General features: G+C 38.6%; 1 protein-coding gene across 3 annotated transcripts in view; it reads left to right on the top strand.

The window, feature by feature from the left end:
• The window catches only part of sh3bp4a (SH3-domain binding protein 4a), a 36531-nt gene extending 16561 nt beyond the window's left edge, over positions 1–19970 (top strand). The window contains exons 4-5 of one of the 3 annotated variants that reach the window (XM_005452316.3): positions 15957–16145; positions 17001–19970. In XM_005452316.3, the coding sequence (XP_005452373.1) occupies positions 15957–16145; positions 17001–17225 (414 nt within the window). In that variant the 3' untranslated portion in view covers positions 17226–19970. Of the gene's footprint in view, positions 1–514; positions 540–3585; positions 3782–15956; positions 16146–17000 lie in introns of those variants that run through there. The other 2 variants (XM_019352192.2, XM_013272194.3) reach the window with 2 other exon arrangements.
• Positions 19971–22618: the final 2648 nt, after the last annotated feature.

Below are 22618 nucleotides of genomic sequence, written 5' to 3'. Positions count from 1 at the left end.
GCAGCTGGTGATGAACTGTGAAAATCAGGATAAATTAGGTTTATGTGGCAGAGAAACAGAAAACCCATCTCACAATTCCAAAACGATAGTAAATATTCCTCGTTTACATGCTTCAAATAATTTGTTTTTATGTATCAAAGAGTTTTTTTGTTCTCCTCTCACTTAAACCAAAAACATGTTGACTAACTCTGCATTTGGATGATGGTAGCGTTGAAAAACACAAGTCTGATCTCAGTACGAGCATAGAAACTGCAGATCGTCTTAGTGCCAGTGTTGGTATGCTTGACAACCTCATCTTTCATCAAATAAATAACCAAAGTGAGATACTTTATCTGAGTGAATAAAACTTTGAAAGTTTAAAACTTTACAGATGATGAAATCAAAATATATGTTATTGCAGTACTCATCATATCACAAAATGCTAAAAACTACAGTAATATCGTATTGTGGGTAAAATATTGCGAAAGTATTGTATTGTGGTGTGTCTGATGATTACTGCTTCTACTGCCATCAGTGATTCCAGTGAGGAAAACATTAGGTGGACTACACAATATGGAAGACAACCTGGAAGTTTGAATCTTTCTTGGCAGGCAGGCAGGTTATTTATTTATTTTAATCAATGAATGGACAGATGTCCAATATCCAAAATGTCTTTTCTTGTTTTGGACTTAAGGTTATAAAGTAAAATTCAGGTAATCATAGCTTCTGTGGGTTTGAATAAGGTTTGGCTGCACAACAAGATGGCTCAATGAGTAGATATTTCAGTATTTAACAGGTTGCCTGAAGTGGTGCTTAATTTTTATGTGCATTATACCGCTAGTCATTATCTTTTATCTTCCAGAACAAAGGCGTTTGACTTTGGCACTAAATTTACATCTTTTATGGTTTTGCCTCATAGCATAGTTTTTTTTTATTGGACAAATGAGACTGAGTATTATGATTCTGTTACCATTTGTTTGCCTAATTTGTCTGTTCACTCGATGAGATTTTAGGGTGTATTTGTCATCATACCCTGAACACAGCTCATGGACTCCTTAAAACTATCCCTGGGCTTTATGTCCAGACTCATCTGGACCTTATTGTCTCCTGTTGTGAAAAATTCCTGCTGCAAGGTTTTCCCCGGAGAGCGGTGAATTGTGTTAATCAGGCTGCAGGAACAAAAGACCTGAGGCTTGAATTACCAGATCTTCTCCTCAAAGGAAAAAATAGCTCGTCTTATGTAATTGTTACTCAACAAAACACTGAATGAGAACCAGCGGCTTCAAAATCCTCGATTAACAAACAAGGCATTCATTGTTTTCTCTGGCTTTTACTTTAGCTGGACGAGACCTGCAGGAAAGAATGCCAAATCCACAGTAATCGGTGTGTCCGAATCAGGATGCAACCAGCAACGCAGGGATTATATGACTAAATATGTTGTGGGTTTCTGAGAATCAAATTCAGGTCATACTAAAGGTCACTTGTGTATGTTAATGACTTCCTTGGAAAGATGTGTGAGGAAAGCAGGATGAACAAAGACGGGTTAAAGATTGATGATCGATGATGGGTACAAACTCTGGAAGTATCTACATCTTGATGGGATGTCATTGGTTCATTGTGCTGCCCTGTGGTTTCTGTTATAAGGAGGATGGAAATTATCTTTTGAGGGAACAGTGTGAGAGCTGATAAAGTGAAGAAGAATTTTAGACATGAGTTGGTAAGAACAGGTTCCTTAAGTGGAACGAGTAAATTTAAAGTTCCAAATGATCAGATTTTTGATAATAGCATTTGAAATAACCCTTCTGAAATGTCACATTAGCATGATTCCTCTTTATAACTGAAAAAAACAAAAAAACACTCCACGTAGATGGTACGAGGGGTAGTGGAGGCTCAATAAACACCTGACAGTTTGGAAAAAAGTTCATCTTTTTACTCTGTGGTTGGTTAGGCATCAAAAGCATTGTGGTTAGGGTTATATTTCAGGGTAAAAAAAGATTCTCCTCGACATCAAACGTTTATTAAAAGTTCTAACTCGTGTAAAGGTGACAATACTGTGCACATTTTACATACCCTAAAGCTTGCTTGACTTTGAAATGTAACTATAGGCTGCAACACCTTGCACAAACAAGTGGGACTGTTTTCTGCTTCACTGATTGATGCCTCTCATGTCTGTCAGTAGATAAGTGGTGAGGCTTTTAGCTTAACCTTTAAAGAGCCAGCCTGGCAAATTATAGCACAAAGGTATTCCAAGTCCTTTTATAAAATTAAACATAAGCTGCAGCCAGGTGCTGCTAATCAAATGCACTTGATTAACGGAGTCAGTGTGAGCACCTCTATGAAAGCAGAAGGTTTGGCAGTTTGCTGGTCTGAAACATCCAGGAGTGGACGTCCCAGCAGACCGTCAGACTGTGCAGTGCCCAGAGAAAGTGCAAAAATACAAGAGCTACATCTTAGACTCTACAGACCTCAGTTAGCATGTTAAATGTTAAAGTTCACGACAGCTCAATTAGGAAAAAGACTGAACGAGTATGACTTGTTTGGAAGGAGAAAGGTTCTTGGTAAAAAGAACATGGGAGCACAGCTTAGGTTTGCAAAGTATAGACAGAAAACAAAGTGGAGATGATGGGATACAGTACACAAAACCAACTCAGCTTATCAGCACAAACACCTCATACCAGCTGTCAGCACGGTGGTGGAGGGGTCATGATTTGGGCTTTTTTGCAGTCACTGAGTCAGACCATGAACTCCTCTGTATACCAAAGTATTCTAGGGTCATATGTGAGGCCATGTGTCTGAATGGCCCGACCAAACTGGGTCATGCAACAGGATAATGATCCAAAGCACAGCAGCAAATATACAACAAAATGAATGAAAAAGAAAATAATCAGGGTGCCTCAGTGGCCCAGGCAAAGTCCAGACCTCAACCAGATTGAAAGGCTGTTGCGGCACATACCGCACCTCTCATCCTGTGAGAGTTTGTGTAGGCTTCAGTCTAAATGTAAACCTAACCAGGAAGTGAAAGACAAACTAAAAAATGTATTTGTCTGAAAACAAAGTGCCAAACAAAACTACTGAATCATGGAGTCCAAACCACAGACTCCAGGCTTTTACTGTTGCTAATTTGAATTAATGCCATTAAACACAGTGTTCATTTTGTAAATTATATTCCCTTTTAAGGTGAATACCTAGTGATTGACAAGTGGCTAACTATTAGGCATGTAGCTTTTCCTCAGCTTGTCTCTCATCATGCCTGGTTTTAAAAATCAAAATGCACAAATTCAAGATGAGACTTTGCTAAGCAATATTTAATGTCACACTGGCTGGAATTATCTTTTAAATTAAGTCATAAGATTGTTCAAAGAAAGAGCGTGTGCTTAGCTCCCATAATTCTCCTCTCACTCCTAATTAAGGTGCCATAATTGTTCCACCAACATTTGCTTTTAATCCATTTTTTTTGTTTGGATCTATGACTACTTTTTTCTCTTCCTGGCTCCCTCACTCTCTTTATTTTCTTTGTGAGCCCACACAGCAGCAGAGTTGAAAAGATTTCTCAGGATTTTTTTTCCCCCTTTTCGTTCTTATTTCTGTTTTGCTTTTTCTCCACAGCAGCAGTCATTACAGGAGGCCTGAGCTGCAGCAGGAGGTCGAAACAAGAAAGAAAGAGTGAGGGGGCCAAAAAAATAAAAGGAGGAACAGAACAAAGTAGTAGTTTATGAACTGTCCCCCAACCTCCCTTTGGGTTAAATTGCTCAGACCGCTGCGCAGTTCATCATTTTAGCCATGTGCACTGGAAAAACTTTTCATTTCTCTGTGGCATTGTGTGAACGTAGGAGGTTCAGTGATGCAGTTCAAGCCGAGGTTTCCTCTTCAGGGGAATAAAAAAATGGCAAAGTGGCATGTTTTCCCCCCTTTTTTTTCCAACTGCTGTGTCCAGGGTATGTTGCCAAATAAACGCATCATAATGCACTTCTCAGTCACAGGGGCACATTTGCACCAAGGCAAGACATAAGCAGTTTCAGGCGTGCTGGCACAGCTGGAATTTTTTATTTTTTTTTCCCTGTACGACGCAATCACGGTAAAAATCTTTTGATGATGTACACAAACTGCAGTAAGAGCCTCCTGCTACTGCTCTGCAAATATCCCGCTCTCTGCAGCTTTCTCTTGAGTTGCTGCTCTGCAATACTTGAAGCTGATCTGCTTATGTAATCGTTTCAAATATATCCAAATCTTTTTATTATCTTAGACTATTTTCGTTGAACAATAGCTCCGCAAACAAAGCCCCGCTAATCTTGCCGTCTTTAGTCTCCAGCATGACCGCACATGTGTTCAGGTAATCAGTTTAATGGAAGACGGGGAGAGAAATTACACTAGAGAAGCAACAAGCTGCAAACTAAAAGGGGGGAATATGGCAAAAAAACACTAGAATTTTTTGTCTTTAAAAAAGTGAGAGATTTCTGCTTTAGCTTCCCAGCTCCCTAAAAAGGTTTTCCTGCAGAATAAGCACTTTTGGTTCAGGATTTACAGCAGCCCTCTCCTCCGCACTAGCCGACAGGTGTTCCCATGTGAAATGCGAGCACAGGCATTGATCAGGATGGAGCTGGAGGGCTTGAGGGCACCTGACACCAACCCGGCAGATCTTTTTAATGCCCCGTATCGAGTTGCAAAGGCAAAGGACGATATGAGAAAGCCGCCCCTTATTCTTGTCAGCAGGGCAGAGTAGCTCAAAGGCCAGGAGGGCGTCTTTTAATAATAGATCCGTGCACGGAGGCGGGGAGAATCACTCCAGAAGGGGACGTAATCAATCCCCCGAACTGAAACCAAGGCCATCAACCTAAACAGCAATAGCACCACAGCTCAGAAAATTTAGACTTCTTCATACATGCACAGTCTCTTCCTTCCCCTGTGACAGCCAGTAAAAATCAGCATGTTAATTAAGCAATGAATATTTGAACAGACTGATTAACCAGAACAGGCTGCAGCAGGTTTGTTGGACCTCAAAAGTGAAATGTGTTTGAGAAACATTAGATCCTCTGCAGCTAAGAGCCTTACCTCCACACAAACAAAGAGTGTTTTTTTCCAAATAAATCCTGGCCAGTTTGTGCTAAGGACCCTGCAAAGGGAAAAGATCCAAGTTCCTGATGAGTCTAATAAAGTAACTTTAATTCCTGTTGGGGAATCAGCTAGAGGCTGCTTCTTCAACCTCTTAACACCCACAGGGTTTCTTGAGAACTACGCGGAGATAGCCAAGCTTTAGGACTCAGTGGCACAATCCCAGAGATTGGTCATTCATCCCCTGGCAACTTGAAGTTGGTAGAGTATTGCCCCACCAGATAGCAATTGCTGTTATTTGCTTTGTTTTGATTTTCCATTTTCTCTCACACACAAGGTGTCCTTTGCTACATCTGACCTGAAGGCTATGTCAGTATTAGATCTTAAGATATAATGGTCTCTTTTTTTAAAAATAGCAACAAAGCCCACATTCATAGGTTGAAGGGTTGGTACTGTAGTAGACCAAGTGAGTTTTGTTAGTTAGGATACCTCAGTTCATGTCTCGGTTGGGAGCTTCTTGTTTTACTTTCAGGTTTGGCACCAAGAGCTGTTCACCTAACTTTAAGAAAAGATTGTGATTTGGGTTAATTTGAAACCTCTTAATCACGTCAGCCGTGTATATAAAAAATTACTCATTGATTTAAAGTATGATGCCCAGGGGGCCTGATCCGTAATGTTGATAAGAGTTAGGCTGGCCACTTTGACATACTGGGATTATATGACCAAAGTGATAAATGAAAATAGATGAAAAGTTGAGAAATGTCATGAAACAAGTTTATCAGTTCAGTTTTTGTCATTTTTGTGTTTTCTGGATGCAAAATTACAAACAAACGAATGTCTCAGTTCACGTTTAGAAATTAAATCTAACCTTCTATTCGGGGTAAAGTTCAGTATTGGTCATAAAGTAATCTTTGTGTTGGCAAAAGCTGCTTTGGCTCTTTTAATATGAGGAGATTTAATGGTTTTGGCTGAATGTTTATTAAATTTAATCTCATTTTATGATAAAAATGAGAAAATTGGGCAAAAAACAACATTTGTCTGTTTGCTCATCTGTCTGAGATACTGTTGTCCTTCAGCTTTTTCTGTTTGTATTTCTGTTCTCATCTGCCTGCCTTGTATTCATTTTCTCTGTCTGGCTCTCTTTGCTACCTGTCAGTATTATCATCCACCCTGCTCGTGCTCTCCCCCTCTTTCCCTGCCGCTCTCCTGTCAAAGCTTTTGGAAGTGGAGCTCATTTGTCTGACAGCCGCTCGGTCAGCTGTCAGCTCCGTCTGTCCGTCTGCTCCGGGGTCTTCTTGCAGCCCGCTACTATCTCCTACTGTTTCAGCACTTCAGTCACTCGTGGAGCAGAGCGTTTTCTATTTTTAGTTCATAATCACATTGTTAGTTAATAAGCTGGAAAAACCAAGCTCGACACAGGAATTGGATGAAGGAATGATGCATCAGTTATTTTGTAGCTTTGTAGACTTTGCTGCTGTCTTGCTATCAGTAATGGAGTTCCTCAAGGATCCAGTTGTGGTCCTCTACTTTTTACGTTATCAGTACCATGAAATGGTACAATTCCTCAGATGTAATTTTACCAAAAAGTTTAAACTTAATATTGGTATTGTGCATATTTTAGTTTGTAAACGTCTTACAAGGTAGGCTCCTTAAATACTGTATGAATTCCTTCCTGCTTTTATGATTTTAGTTGTTTTTATTAACTGACATAGCTGTATCAGTCAAAGTAGTACATTAAAACGGATGTTTTTCTTTATTATAGGCATTTTTATTAGAGACAAAATAAAAATAAAAATCAGCATTATTTAGTAGAATTAAGTCCAGAAAACAAATAAACGCCCCCAAAGACAAAATAGAGAAGGTAGTGAAATGTAAATGACTCCAGCTGGAGCTGAAACAACAGCTGACAGTGTCCTTGAGCAAGACACTGACCCCTCACCTCCATCTGGTGCACACTGAGCATGTGGTACATATCTGAGAGTTGGATGACTATTATCTTTTTCCAGAAACCAAAAAAATCCAGGACTGCCTAATTCCTTTTAAGTTGCCTGTTGCACTCACTGGTTTCCCAGTTTTCTTATGATCTCATGAACCACCAGGTCCTTCCTGCTTTAATCCTTTCTGGCTTAAAATAACACACCTCTCCTACATTTGTAGGAGCTCCAGCCTTGCATTCAAACACATCATGCCATTTCTAGACAGCACCTGACATGTTTGGATAGCCTGGCCTGACCGGCACTATATTTAGGCTGAGACCTGCGTGAAGCCTGAGTCAGCAGATGGAGGACGTCACAGTGAAAGGCCAAAGTACTCATCAGGCAGGTGTTAGAGAGAAAATAAATTAACATCTCAGTTTGGTTTGAAAAGACTGACCTGAACATTGTAGGTGATTCAGGTTAATTAATTTTATGGCAGGCCTGTAATCTGCATTAGGAAAGACGGAGGAGGTAAAGAAGTTTAAACTAGGTTATTGTAATTACTGGAAATTACATGGTTCTGGAATTATAAGGTTGAAGGATTAAGTATTTTGGTTTTGCACAAACTGTAAAATAAATCAGATGGATTATTATAGTAAACAAAAACAAGGCTTTTTCTGGGTTCACCAAATTAAATCAAGGACTTTGGTATTTGTTGTGTTTAACTGCTTTCTTAAAGGTTAAACCAGCAGGGAGAATTAAACCTGCAGTTATTTCTAAAGATCATGAATTTTATTAACCTTTATGCAGACATTTTTGAAGCTGTTTACAACAATAATTTCCAACAAGAACAATAAGAATAACCTAGTCAACCGAACCTTGACCCAGATAAGTGTTATTTTTAATTAAAATTTCCTTTATTTAAATCTATTAAAAACACTGGTGAGAGGTCAGCTCTCAATGGGAGAAAAAATAATATCTATACTGACATGTACTGGGCAATGTATTAGGAACCAAAGGATGCCACATTTTACTGAAATTTCATTGCAGCAACTCAGAATGGTACTTAGTAGTTCTTATAGCCCTTGCGTGCTTGTATGCATGCCTGAGAACATTGGGCATGCTCCTAATGAGACAACGGATGGTGTCCTGGAATAATCTCCTCCCAGATCTGGACCAGGGCATCGCTGAGCTCTTGGACAGTCTTTGACAGACAACCTAGCAGTGTCAGATGGACCAAAACATAATGTCCCAGAGGTCGTCTACTGGATTTAGGTCAGGGGAGTGTGGCTCCCAGTCAGTGGTATCTCTTCCTTCTTCCTCCAGGAACTGCCTGCATACTTTCACCACATGAAGCCGGACATTGATCCACCACCAAACCTATCATGCTGAACGATGTTACAGGCAGCATAACGTTCTCTACAACGTCTCCAGACCCTTTCATGTTTGTAGCATGTACTTAGAAGGAACCTGCTCTCATAGGTCAGCACAGGGCGCAAATGGCGGACCTGCCAATTCTGATATTCCATGGCAAGTACCAGTCAGGCTCAACAGTGCCAGACAGTGAGCAGAATGCGCACTAGAGGATGTCGTGCCCTCAGGCGACCCTCATAAAGTCTTGTTTCTCATTGTTTGGTCAGAGATATACACACCAGGTCATTTTGTAGCTGTGCTCATCCTGTTCCCCCCTGCCAAAAGGAGCAGATACCAGTCCTGCTGATGGTTATTGGGCCTTCTACAGTCCTATCCAACTCCCCTGGACTAACCTGGAATCTCCTCTGTGCTCTTGAGACTGTGCTGGGAAATGAAAGACACATATTAATGTGCCATCGTTGGACTATCTGTGCAACCTCTGTAGAGTCCAAGTATGACATCATGTTACAAGTAGTGACACTGACCCTACACTGCTATAGGCTCAGTGTCACTACTATAAAGTGTTCCTTTTATTTATTTATTTTTTTGAGCAATGCATTTATATGGAAACTTTATTGCCATCAGAGCTAAACCACATCTAAGTGTAATATCTCAGATATCTTTCTCTCAGCAACAATTTATTGATGTGTTCACTGGGAAGCTGAGATGTGTAATAAGCTGTTGGTATATATCTTATGCACAAGGAGTCGTTTGTTGGAAGTGATCATAACCCCAAACTGTCATTTATCAATACGGATGGTTATTCAGTTATATTTTAACCTAAACAACCATCTTTTTCTAAACATAATGAAGCACCTTTTAGTTCCAAAATTTAACCAAGTAGTTGTTGCTGCAGTCGATTCGTTTTAGTACCTGAAACCAACCAAGTATTTTTTTTTGTTGCCTAAACCTGTCATAGAGTGTAGATAATGGACCCAAATGGAGACTCTTGAGACTAACAAAGCAAAAAAAAATCTTTTATATTGGTATAGAGGAAATCCAAAAAAGCAGAATAAAACAAAGCCCACAAACATAAATAGAAGTTACACTGTGGATGAAAACAGGAAGAGTTAAAGACATCAGGGGAAAACTGAGGCCAGACATACAGCCAAGTTGATTAGGGAAATTGGGAATAGGTGGGTAAACAAGCAGGCATAACTCAAGTGAAACAAGGTACAGGAAGTAAAAATAAACACAAAGCATAAGTGACAAATGACTATTAAAATAAAACCGGAAGTAACAAAACAGCCCAGGTCCATAAACAGAAATTGGACAATAAGATGCAGAGAACACAGGGAAGAGATGATAACTATAAGTTATAACTGTGAACAGGAAAAACACCTCCCAAGTAGTTTATCGTACCTAAACTTAACTGGGGTGTTTTTAGAGCCCAACCCTGACCAAGAGCTTGTTACCACCTAAACCTAACTGAGGCTTTTCAGTGGCTAAACCCAATCAATTCATTGTTGGTCCTTAATCTTAAACAGTGGGTGAAAACAAACATAAAAGCGAAAATTAAGCTAAACTAAACAGTGAGTGAAAAGGTTAAACAAAGTGCAAAACACAGAGGTCCAAATGGAAAATGAACCATGGCTGGAGAAACTCATTTTGGCTGCTGGTATTCCCAGTCTCATTCTTTCGGTCATTACCCAGAGCTCATGACCATCGGGGTGAGATGGAGTGTGCCACAACCAGTAGAGCTGACTCTTGTTGCACCATGAAATAGTAGGAAGTGCACAAATAAAAACTATTTATATATCTATAGTAAACATCTCGTCTTTCATGTTAGCTCCGTAGCATTACATGTCAGAAGTTGCAGAAAGCTATAAGAGCTGTAAAATGAAGCCTCTGGGCTGTCTTCTAGCATTTTGATATCAATTATTAATCAATTACTGGTAAGAAATGAATAATGAATTAGTTCAGTGGTTTTCAATGGAAACCACTTTCCAGTAACAGTGAGAGGTTTTACTTTACCCTGATTACATGTCGGAGGTTTGGTTTCATCCAAGCTGAAGTGAAGCTCCTGCAGTTCTTCATCTCATCATTTCCCCTGTTTTTCACTCTCTGACCCTCTGAAATACCCGATTTATGAAACAGAACTGACAGTTTTTATCCGCAGTTAGAAATGCACATATTAAATGCTATATGCACGCTCATATATTGAATTAAAAACCAATAAGACATCAGCACATTTGATTTTTTTTTGGCTAGTTGTCTAGAGACTGCAACCCTTCTCGTGGATATTTTATATACAGTCCCTGAGGAGAACAGTATTAGTATTACTAGTAGAACAGTATTTTCCAGACGTCCTATTAAATTTCCAGATATTTGTTACATTATTTGCTTGCATGTAAATTTGGATTCATTGTGTTGTGTGGTGAACTTACTTTCCTGGACTGTAACATTCATCCTCTGTCTCCCCCTTTGCTGTCATAAAACTCCAGTTTAACTTTCCTTCCTTTATTTCGATAGAACTGCTCCCCAGTTGTTAGACCTGGTGGTGCAGTAGTTAGCACTGACACCTCATAGCAAGAAGGTCCTGGGTTCGAATCCCTTGGTTTGCTGTGACTGTAGTTTGCATACGTACTCTGTGCTTCCATGGGATCTCTCTAGAAACTCTAGCTTCTTCCAAAAGACGTGCAGTGTGGTTACTTGGTGATTCTACATTGGCCCATCTTTATGTGTTAGCCCTGCAACTCACCTTATGATCGCTGGGATAGGCTCCAGTCCCTCCACTTGGTTCCTTCTCATTCCTAGCACATCAAAATCAAAAGTTGCTGTGATGACATCTGTGAGATGGGACTGTTCTTGTCGAGAAGCATGTTTTAATGCAAACTAATTTAAAAGCAAACCTTTTGAGTGAAAGCAAAAGTAAAGTGCACAGGAAAAACTAAACAAATCAGCAAGTAGAAGAAAACCGAAACCCAAAGGTCCAAAGGGATGCAAAAGCTTCAGACTGACAATCCTGTGACTACACCAGCTCTCCTGCCTCTCAGTACACACTTTGTATGTTTATAAAATGTTGTTATCTCTCATCAGCCAATATTGCAGCACCAAAACACATGTGATGGTGTGAGAACCACACGGCCAACCACAGCTTTACACAGTTCTCCAAATGATCAGATTTTTACAAAAACCTTTGAAAACCAGGTACGCAACACCTGTAATGTGTTGTTTTTAATGTGACCGTCAGTAAATGGGAAAGGAAACTGCACAACCTCTCACTCCTGTCATGTTGTTTTGGTAGTTTATTGTGTATCACATAAAGTCAGTGCTTTAGTGTTACAGCAGAGTGAGTGCAAGTCAGATAATGTGGCAGCAGGCTGTTGCTTATCTTGAATCTGAATGCGAGCGACAGGGAGAGAATGAGAGAAAGAAATTTGATCTTTTTGATTCAGATTAGAGTGTTTTGGTGGCTGGAGACTGTGTGTGTGTGTGTGTGTGCGTCTGTGTGTGTGTCTGTGTGTTTGTGTGAGTAAAGCTTTGAAGCTGCAGCTGACTGACAGGCAGGCAGTAGAAAAAGCTTTATCAAATTTTGTGATGCTCTTGTGTTCGAGGTTTTCTCCTAACGAACTGAAACATTTTTGTTGGCTGGATAGTTCTCAATTACAAAGCTCTTTTCTTTGAAACGGCTTGCATAACAGCACAAAACTTGAAATCACAATATGAGGCACAGATATGATAACAGATGTCGTAGAAAAGGTATCAATATGGTTTTATTCAAGATAGTGCCTCAAGAATCTTTTTAAAATGTACAAATGATGTTCAAAATCTGATATTGTTTACATTTGAAGTAAAGAGTCAGTATAAAGAAAAAAAGATTTGTTTGAATAATGAAGTTTTATTTGGGTTATATGCTTTTATTATTAAAGGTACTTTTGTATTTACTCTTCGTAGCATGTAATAATATATTAAATGGATATTATTAAATATACATTAATAACACGGTAGCAGTGTTTTAAGTAAGTAAAATGTATTGACTTACATTTATTTGGTTATTTGGCATTTTTTACAGATTAAACACAGGAAATAAAAGTATAGCATATCATTGTAATGTAATGCAACTGTAGAATACAACATAAAGCAAGAAGTTAACAGAAAAAAGTTTTAAAAGTGCGTGCTTCTGTTTAACTTTAATATTTCCTTTTAGCTAATCCCATTTGATTAATGAGCCCCATATTTTACAGTTCATTTCCTAAAAACATTTCCCAGTGAAGTTCCTGTTAAATAAATGATTATTACTTAGGTAATAGTTAAAAAGTTATCATAGATGTTAACCTGGGTGGCACATATTTTGACGTTAGCTGTTTAGCTACTAGCAATTACAACATTAGCCATCTTATGTTATCATTCAGGTAGTGGCATAGGCACTATGGCAGAAGTTTGTAGCTACGCTGGTTTCTGAAGTCTTGTTTTGAACCCTCGAGTTGGGCATTTTTTGGTATCACCATCTTCGCTGAAAAAACAAAGTAATGAGGAAGGGTGGATAAGTGACTGGGCCCATAAACTCAACAGGAAAGTGTTTACAGTTGTCAGGATGGTGAGCTGCTTTCCCATAGACTTCTTGAGGACTGTAAGTGTTTTTGCAGCCACAGCTGTTGCCATCTGGTGGCCTTCATTTTTATGACTTGTCCATGTTTTATGTCATCTGTGGATACCGAATTATAACATTAATTTTGTGGAGCTAGGCAGCAACCATTATCACTCCTGGCCTATTTTAAGAAGATAATAATTATTTGTGTCTATAAAGTGTTCCTCTTAAAGTCCCAGATTGAACCTGGGAAAATACCAGAAACTAGTCTACCAAACACATTGGTTGCCTACCTTACCAACTCTTATTTCATTAGCGATCACATGTGGTGCCAAGTCACCAGAATCACAGCACTGCCTCAGGCAGCCTAAAAATATATTGTTTTTTGGCTTTTTAGCGCTATCTAAGATATAATATACAATGTTTGTCATATATATGCACCTTACAGGTTTATTTTGGCACTATGTCAGACAGCTTAATAATAATGTTGCCCTGAATGATATTGTTACAGTCTTAAAAATATTTTGAAATTTTAATCATCTTTAATGATTTTCTTCCCCTTGTTGTCGAAAATAATTTTGAGTATTTTCTGCACTGAGTTTGAAATTCTAGCATTGTGACAACCCACCGGTGGTGCTTCCGTTTAAATAATAACTGCACGTTCCCATGAATGCTTGTGTGGCGGCTTTCAAGGAGTAGTTCACATTAAATGCTCTTTGAACTAAAATTTATCTTTTTGCACGGAAATATCCTCATGTGAAAATCCTAAAGATGTGTGCATTACATTCCTGGTGTTACTCATTTAGGTCATAGCGGAAAACACAAAACCTTAAATACCTCCACACATTTCCACTAGGTTGTTCTTTTTCTGGGGCTAGCAACAAAGGAGAAAAAATAACTTCCCTACAAAGAACCTGAAAGGTTTCACCACGAGATAGTGCCTCACTTTGATGCCCAGAGCTTTGTCTTGAAATAAACACACATGCACACATGCTGGGGTTTTTTTGGGGGGGGGGGGGGGGGGGGTCATTAAAACAGAAATAGTCTTATTGGCTATTGTGTCTCTTTTCAGGAAACAAAAAAAAAAATCTCCCCTGGAGCATATTTTCCAGTCAGCTGCGTTCATTAAAACTCAATACTTTTTAACCGTCATTTAACTGGGTTTCTGAGTTAAAACGTATTTACAGCAGCAGGAGCCCTCAGGGACAGGATTACTAAGAGGATGGTAACGGATTATATTTATACAGAAAGCCCTGTAAGTATTTTCAGCTTTTGTTTTTACTCTTCAGCTCACAAATCTTAAAAAACAAACAAAAAAAAACCTATTTGTTCTACATATGACTTCTGTTATCTTTCCCTCTTTTCCCATGACACAATGGATTCACCGCTTTAGTCCTCCACAATCTAATTTGTTTGAGCTCTTGAAGACTGAAAAATATTTTTAAAATGGAGAACAAAGAATGCAGTCTAACGCAACAGCCCTGCAATACATCACACCTCCTGAAGGTTAAATCTTAGTTAGTATTACAGAAACACCTCTCTATAAATTGCATTACCTTTCAGCAGCCTCCAAGAGGATCAGAGTTACATCAATACCTCTCTAAAACATTGTGGAAAACAAGTCTGAGTGTAGATATGTATTGTTCCAAAGGGAAAAACGGAGATTCTGTGTTGGAAAGGGAAAAGGAAATGGATAAGATGTCTGCAAAAATATGATGATAATAAAGATCATTATAAACGTTGACAGTTTCTAAAACAAGTCAACTGAAGACACATTGGTTTCGGATAGGTTTTCCACATAGATTGTGTAAAAAAGATGGATCTGAAGCCAATGTGGAAGTGCCTTAAACCTCAAAGTTTGATGTCCACCGCAGAAAACACTGTCCTGATGATCTGATTATGGTCTTAATTGCTTGTTTCAAGTCTTATTTAATACAGTGTTTTTAATACTCGTTTTGAAAAGTCATTGTCCAGAGGGACATGCAGCTCACAAGCCGTAAGCATACATGCATGTCTCCCTCCCCTCGCCCCCAACCGGTCACACTAGATGGCTGCCCCTTCCCAAGACTGGGTCTGCCGGAGGTTTCTTCCTCTTAAAAGAGTTTTTCCTTCCCACTGTCACCAAAGTGCTTGCTCATAGGGGGTCGTCTGATTGTTGGGGTTTTATTGTACGATGTTAATCTCCTTGAGGTAACTGTTGCTGTGATTTGGCACTATATAAATAAAACTGAATTCAATTGAATTTCTCTCAGTTTTTCAGCCATAACTTGTGACATTCTGGTTTCAGAAATTGTGCCACTGAAAACTTTCCTAATCAATGGGCCACGACATGGTACCTATGTCTTGCTTTTATGCATAATCTATGGTGTTTTTTACAGGGTTTTAAAGGTCATATCCAAATTTTTAGACCTATTCTATCACTTATCTGGAGTTGGGTCTTTATAGCAGCACGCTACACAAATAGTCCAGATGTCCTTTTACCAGTTTGTTCTCCATCTGCTCCTCGAGATCCTGAGGTTATCTCAGGATAGATTAGATAATCTCTACAGAATATCCCTTGCCGATTGGATGTGTCCAGAATACCAGTGCAATAAACCTGACATGTGTCCTCTAACCTTGCGTAGAAATTTTAAACCATGTTTATGCTTGAACTATAAGTGGAACTATGTAGCGTGGTTGTGTTTTTCCAGTAATGATTGATCCTGAAAATGGTAACCCTGCCGACAGGGTCCTTGAATATGGAAAACACTATGAAATGTTGCTTGATTTGACAGATGTTGCTGTTTCACAGGACAGAGCCAAGTCTCAAATCTCTTTCAATCAGTGAAACAATACTGAAGTGATTAAGTGATTTGTGCTTAAGTGCTGTGAATTTATCATTACCAGAACACTTTCACGGTCAATAAATATGGATATGAATTCTCATTTCTATTCTTTCTCCAAATAAATTTTGCATATATAGTGATTTTAAATTGATGCTTTCCTTCCAATCTCATCCAAGTCAACATGCAGATATTTCTTTCTTTGCTCCTTGCTCATGCTGACTGACCATTTCTTTAACCCATCAGGCATTGCTGAAGATGGACTGCCAGGGTCTGGTTGCCAGGTTGGTCCTGGATTTTGTCTTGTTGACTACAGCAGTAGAGGTAGCATCCCGGTGGAGGGAGCTTGCTGAGAAACTGGCCCGAGTCTCCAAACAGCAAATGGAGGCTTATGAGGCTCCACATCGAGACAAGAATGGTCTATTGGATAACGAGGTGAGAGCCCTTTAGTCAGTGTTACTATTTACTGGACACTGTCAATGTTGTGGAACACATCATGAAGTGAATAAGTTAACACATGTACTACAACCAGTTTTTTTGTGTTTTGGGCAAAGCATTAAAAGCTTGCTGAATTAGAATTTAGGAGTTTTGGCTTGACGTATACCAGGATGTACCAACATCAATACGTGAATTACTTTAACACCAAAGAAAACTTTTAAATTTGTTTCTTATTTCTTTGATTTATCAAATGAATTATTAGCTTTTATTCACAATTTACATGCTGTATGAGTTAAACTGTCTAAAAATTTGCATGTCATGTTTGTACACTTAAATTTTAAGTTATATGACTTATATATAAGATGTTTTAAGGTTTAAGGTACGGTAATTATCACTATGCATCTCATGGCCTGTTGCTCCAGACTATATTTATTCTACACTCACATCACTTAAATATATATATAAACTATTTTATATTAAACTTCTTTATATCAAACTGCCCTGTGAGCCACAAACAGTATATTTGTCCGAGTTACTGTGCTTGGGTAGAAACTCTTCAAGAAAATGCAATACTACTCAAAACATTGCAGAATTTCAGGAGAATTAGGTCAAAATGCTAACAAGTAGCTCACGGCAGCCTTCGAAATACTATACTAGGTGTGGTTTATGGAAAGGAGTAACATAGATCATCTTAAACCTGTCAGCTCTTTAGTACAAAGACCTGCTAAAGTTCAGTCTACATGGGTTGGAGATTTCCGTCCCTACATGAACCTCTTTTGTGTAAGTCTTTGGCAAACTCTTGCCTTTTGTTCTTAAAAAGACATTTTCTTTCACTTCCCATGAACCCTTTAGTCTATGTGGAAACCAGCCTATGACTTCCTGCTGACGTGGGCCGCCCATGTTGGGGATAGCTACCGAGATGTGATCCAGGAGCTCCACCTTGGCCTGGACAAGATGAGGAACCCCATCACCAAGAGGTGGAAGCACCTAACGGGCACCCTTATACTTGTCAACTGCCTCGATACCCTTCGCAGTGCGGCCTTCTGTCCTACAGGATATGGAGATTTTGCTGTGTGAAATGTGTGACGGAAGATTTGATGGCTGGTATAGTAACTAAAGCTCAATTCTGGGATTTCTGTCCAGAGTTTTGTTGACTCGTGAACAGAAGTTGTCGAAAGAATGGTACTCACAACATGTTTGGAGTGGATATTTTCTTTGAAAGAAAAAAAAACGTGTAGTTTTAGGGCAGTGTCTAGACCATCAGGTCTACTGTGTACATCCTGCTCTCTTGTCTGGACTCTCGCATCCACATCATAGCAGCACTGATTGGTTGTTGATTAGTTAAACACCAGAAGTAGCAACGCCACTTTCTGGCTCAAAATACATTGTGAAAATAGATAATCTGGCTCTTTGTGTTTTTTAAGCATCATGTTGTCCCTTTCTATCCCTTTCTTGTGGTCTCTACCTCTTATGTTGTTTCTGCTTTTCTTTCCTATATTCTTCTTAATCTCTTTTCTACCTCACACTTTGTCCTTTCAACTACGTTTTGATGGCTTTCAGAATTACATGCTGCTTTTTTCTCTGTTCCTCTCAGCTTCCCCTTATGCTTCGGTAAATGGCATTTTAAGGCTTCTGTCCTAATTTTTTCTGTCACTGTATATTTCCTTGCTTCGCCCTCAGGACAACATCACTCCTCATCGCTGCAGTACAGTGACATTTCCACCTCCTTATGTTGATCTGACCTTCCTACAGAACCGAGTGTGCTTATTATCTCAACTTTCATACATACACAGATTTTTCCTCCATTTGTCGTGGCCATTTTTTTTCATTTGACTGTATCTCACAAGCATTTTTAATTATAAAAAAAGTTCTTTAATCAAAATAAATGAGAAAAAGTTTCATACATTAAAACAGTACAAGAATTGTCAGTGATTAGCTTGCCAAAAACTATTAGCTTGCTGACAGAGACTGTCTGTGTAGTAAAGCTGCAGTACATCTGTTAATGCAAGTAATTTTTATACTTACATAAACATTTGTTTTTCTTAGTTTGGATTTATGCTTGGTGGGCTCCACTTACATAACAAACTAAAGATTCAGTTGTTCAATATCCCTAGATGAAATTGGTCCCAAAGAGCATACTGTACAAAAAACTCCTTGAAATTGCTTTGGTCACTACAGCAGTCACCTGTAGTTTGCATGGAAGATATCTACTTGTCTGCAAACACTTCCCAAAGTAAAAGATTTACTGAGCAAGCCAACATATTACAAAGGTCTCTATTTCTAGTTTGTATGATACTTTTCACAGTTTTGCTGGCACTTGGCGAGTAAAGACAATCCAATATCTTCCATCCAAACTAGACAAACCCACAACAATTTTCTAGTAACCAAAGCAATGACAGGAGAATTTTTTGGTGAAGCACTGTTTACATCTTTGTAGCTAATTTCACCTAATGACTGCCGGCAACCTTCAGCAATCATTCGCCAATTCAGTTAGCTAACAATGTTAGCATGCTGCATTTTGACAAAGGGATGCATTATTAATTTTAAATTCCAAAACCAAATTGCAATGTTAGTTCAATGTTAAAATCCAGTCAACTGGGCAACATTATCTGTTTGTTTACTCTGACATCACCAGCTATTTTTTTGGTCCAAATGCTTAGGCAGCATTGAGAGTTAAAGACGTCCAATTACTTTCAGCTCCAGTACTCAGTGGGACTGTTTTCCCATGTGTGGTAGTTAGGTTTTCATTACTAGGCATTAATGAAGAAGATTTTATACAAAGTTTAGTGGAACTAGAAGGTATAAGGGAAAGTTAGCTAGCCGGCTAGTTGCTATCTGGAGATGTTATATCACGTTCTGACTGAAGTACTTCTTAAAAAAAAAAAACTGAACTGCTATGGCTATTGACCTAAACAATAAAAGAAAACTAAATACCAGAAATGTTTGGAGGGTTAGTAAAGTTTGGCTAGTTGACAGAATTATGTGATATGTTACCTACAGAGCCAACGTTAAGCTAATTTAACACAGGGACGATGCAAGATGAAACTTACATTGTTCTCTAACTTAAACACTACTAACACTACTACGAGTACACTAATTGAAAAAGAAAAAGGCTTAGGGGCCGAGAATGACAGCTGAATTTTGTTTTGGAGCTCGAGTCATGTCAGCGGATAACATTAGCTTGCTTGGTAGCTAGCATAGATTAGCAAATTCAGTTTTCAACATGTAACATGGCTGCAAATACAAATAGTTTCATTAACTGAGACTTGTGAAAATTAAAGTGAAATGCATTTTCCTTTATTTGTTAACCTTACTGAAATCCAGAATGTTTATATTTATTTTAAAAATGTTTGCTTTTTTTCAGATGGCTGAAAATGTTTCAGTGCATTCTCACTTCCTAACCCCATACTCTTTATTAGTTACACAAAATGTCAAATGTGTTTGTTTTAATTAAAAGATCTAGACAAACTAAACTATCAGAAATATCTTTTTTTAAGCTTTTGTTTAGTTTTTGTTGGGGTTTTTTTGTCTTTTCAAATGTTCTTGATTCTGTGACTTTCAGCACGAATAATCAATCCACTTTGATGCTTTTTGGGGGGGTTTGTGCTTTTGTTGTTTATCTCCATTATGTTTTTGTGACCGCTGCAATGTTTAGATTATGAACGTTTTCTGAGCAGAAAATTTGCAAGTTTATATATTTGTACCAAACACCGACTGAGTATTGACACATTTGTAAGTGATGCTTTATCACATGTGAGAATTTGCAGATCTGTTCAGTGTTTCTGTTCAGTATCAATAAAACCAAAAATGGAAGAAAAAACATGTGAAAGTCTTATACGCTTACACTTATTCTACTTACACTTATATTCATGTGTGCACAAGTGATTTCTGCAAGACTGAAAACAGCATTTAGACATAATTGAAGCTCGCTCTTTAGGCTTGAGGTTTGGACTTTTACTGGGCTATTGCAGCACCTTGGTGGTTTTTCATTCATTTTGTTGCAGATTTGCTGCTGTGCTTGGGATTGCATGACCCAGTTTGGGCCAAACTTTAGCTGTCAGACAGATTACCTCAGACTTAGACTCTAGAATACTTTAGTTTACAGAGGAGTTCCTGGTGGACTCAATGACTGCAAAACCAGGAACTCCTCTATAACTGCAAAATCATCACCCCTCCACCACCGTGCTGACAGTTGGTATGAATATGTTTATGCTGATATCCTGTAGTCCTTTGGATTATGGACAAACATCTCCACTTTGGTTTTTTATATGTCATAAGAACATTATTCCAGAAGTCAAAACAAGTTCAAAACAAGCCACATGTGATCAGTCTTTTTCTAATTGTACTGTCAACTTTTTTTTTTGCTAATTGAGTGTATGCAGTGTTCAGTAGATACTTCTCAATCAGGAAGATTGTGGCTTTGTGTTAACACACACCTGAAACTTCCAAAATATCTGCTTTTATAGATGTGGTCACTGTTATGGATCTCAATCACATCAACAAGCTCTATAAACTGCACGTCAAGTGCATTTTTTGTATCTATCTTATTCCAGAGTTAAGATAATTTGTTCGTCGCATAACTGGAAGATTTTGAATATTATGCCAGCAAAGAGATGTGTAGCAACCTAGCAATATAAAAAAGACATGCCTAAATAGAAAAAGATCATAATAACCAGAAAAAAAATATTTAAAACAAGGCAAAACCTAAAAAACATTAAAGATAGACAGACTGTTTAATAATGGCTTACATTGCTTACATGAGGTGGTAGTTATTTCACAGTATAGTACATATTATTTCACAAGTGCAGTTATGTCAGTGTGTTATTGTTTGATTTACTGAGAGCAGTTTTGACCAGAAGAAGAATGAAGGACCTAGATCTCTACTTCAGACACAGCAGTGAAGGACCTGCCCAGTGATATCACTGTGTTGTCGATAGGGTAGGAAGCGGTGTTGATCAGAGGTGATTGCCTTTATTTGTTATTTTGTTACTTTATGAGTGTTGAGTGTTATTCTATGCTGTACCTTTCAGTAGGCGTGTAGTCACATTTATCCTCTAACTTCTCTAGTTCTGTTAGCTTCTTTCTCTTTAAGGTTTCCCTACCTAACACCCCACTTTCCTCTGATTTATCACCTTCTGGAAGCCAGCTGAGGGGCAGCACCTAGTGCTTGTGAGTTGTCTCGACATTGTGGGATTTCTGTGGCTGTAGCAGGTGAAGGTGAGAAGAAGAAACTTTGGAAACTGAATATTCATGGCAGTCTGAAGCGTGAGCTTATGGCTCACATTGATTGACACATAAGGCTGAAAAATAGAAAAAGACAGCATAATACTCTATTTTTATCTCTTAAATACATAGACATACATACACATACAGAGAATACATGATTTCAAAACATGGGCAGATTTAGGGCTGTCAGACCTCATGCTTTTCTCTCCTTCCATGACATTAAACACACGCAAGACCCAACATTTATTTTCTTTTCCGACTTTTTTCCCAAAATACTTGACTATACCTTTAATGTGAGATTCTGTACCGATGCACCAAAGAATTCATGAATTTCTGCACCGGCCCCAATTGGGATTCTCTCTGCGCATGAGCTCTCATTGCAATGCAAAGTTTATTGTGTTGACTGTTGCGTGACGCTGTCATCATGAAGCCCACAAAGACAATGCAGCAGATTACAGCGTGTAAACACACACACACACAGAAAAACACTTTCAGATATCACACATGGATGCACACTCTGGATGCACACATGCGCAAGCACTGCATGTGAATGCATACGAGTCTTTCTGTGCACGCTCTTTTAACCCACCCAAGCATAATCCGCCTTTGACACACACACAGACACACACAGTTTAATGTACTTAATTAAAGCAGATAATTATTCTCCCTCAGAGGACCGGCCACCTTGACAGTCTCGTCCTTTGCCTCTCACTGACTCACCCTTCACATTCCTACCCGTCTCCTGGATACAAGTCGAAACTCACAACAAGGCCATGAATATGTGTGTGTGTACATGTGTGCGCTTTTTGTCCTATTTTATCTAAGAAAAAAAGAAAAAGTTTAATTAGTTTTTTCTTTAATGCTGCAGGAGAGCAGAATTATAAACTGTAAAAGGCTCTTTCTGTGTGTTTTAGGGAAAACGCACAGAAAGGGCTCAGCTTTTATTGTGATACTGCTGCCATCTGATTGGCTCACAGGTTGTCTGCTAGTTGTTAAAACATCTGGCTCATATGTGCTGGAGTAGTAGAGAGTAACCCAGCATTCATTTCTCATTATAGGGAAGGGATTTAAATATTTTGTGTTATTTGTTTTATTTGAAACCAACCAAATCTTTTTAATTAAAATGATCTATTTTTTATTTTTTGAGCTTTTTACACACTCAGCAGTTTTCCTTCATCTGCATTGGTTTAATTAACCACCCAATGAGCCTAACTCTTGATGTTTACTTTTTTCTGAAGATAGAT

This window comes from Oreochromis niloticus, linkage group LG23 (assembly GCF_001858045.2).
Source record: "Oreochromis niloticus isolate F11D_XX linkage group LG23, O_niloticus_UMD_NMBU, whole genome shotgun sequence".
In the NCBI taxonomy this organism is placed as follows: Eukaryota; Metazoa; Chordata; class Actinopteri; order Cichliformes; family Cichlidae; genus Oreochromis; species Oreochromis niloticus.
The sequence above is the reverse complement of the archived record's forward strand: the minus strand, read 5'-3'. Positions and strand labels throughout refer to the sequence as shown.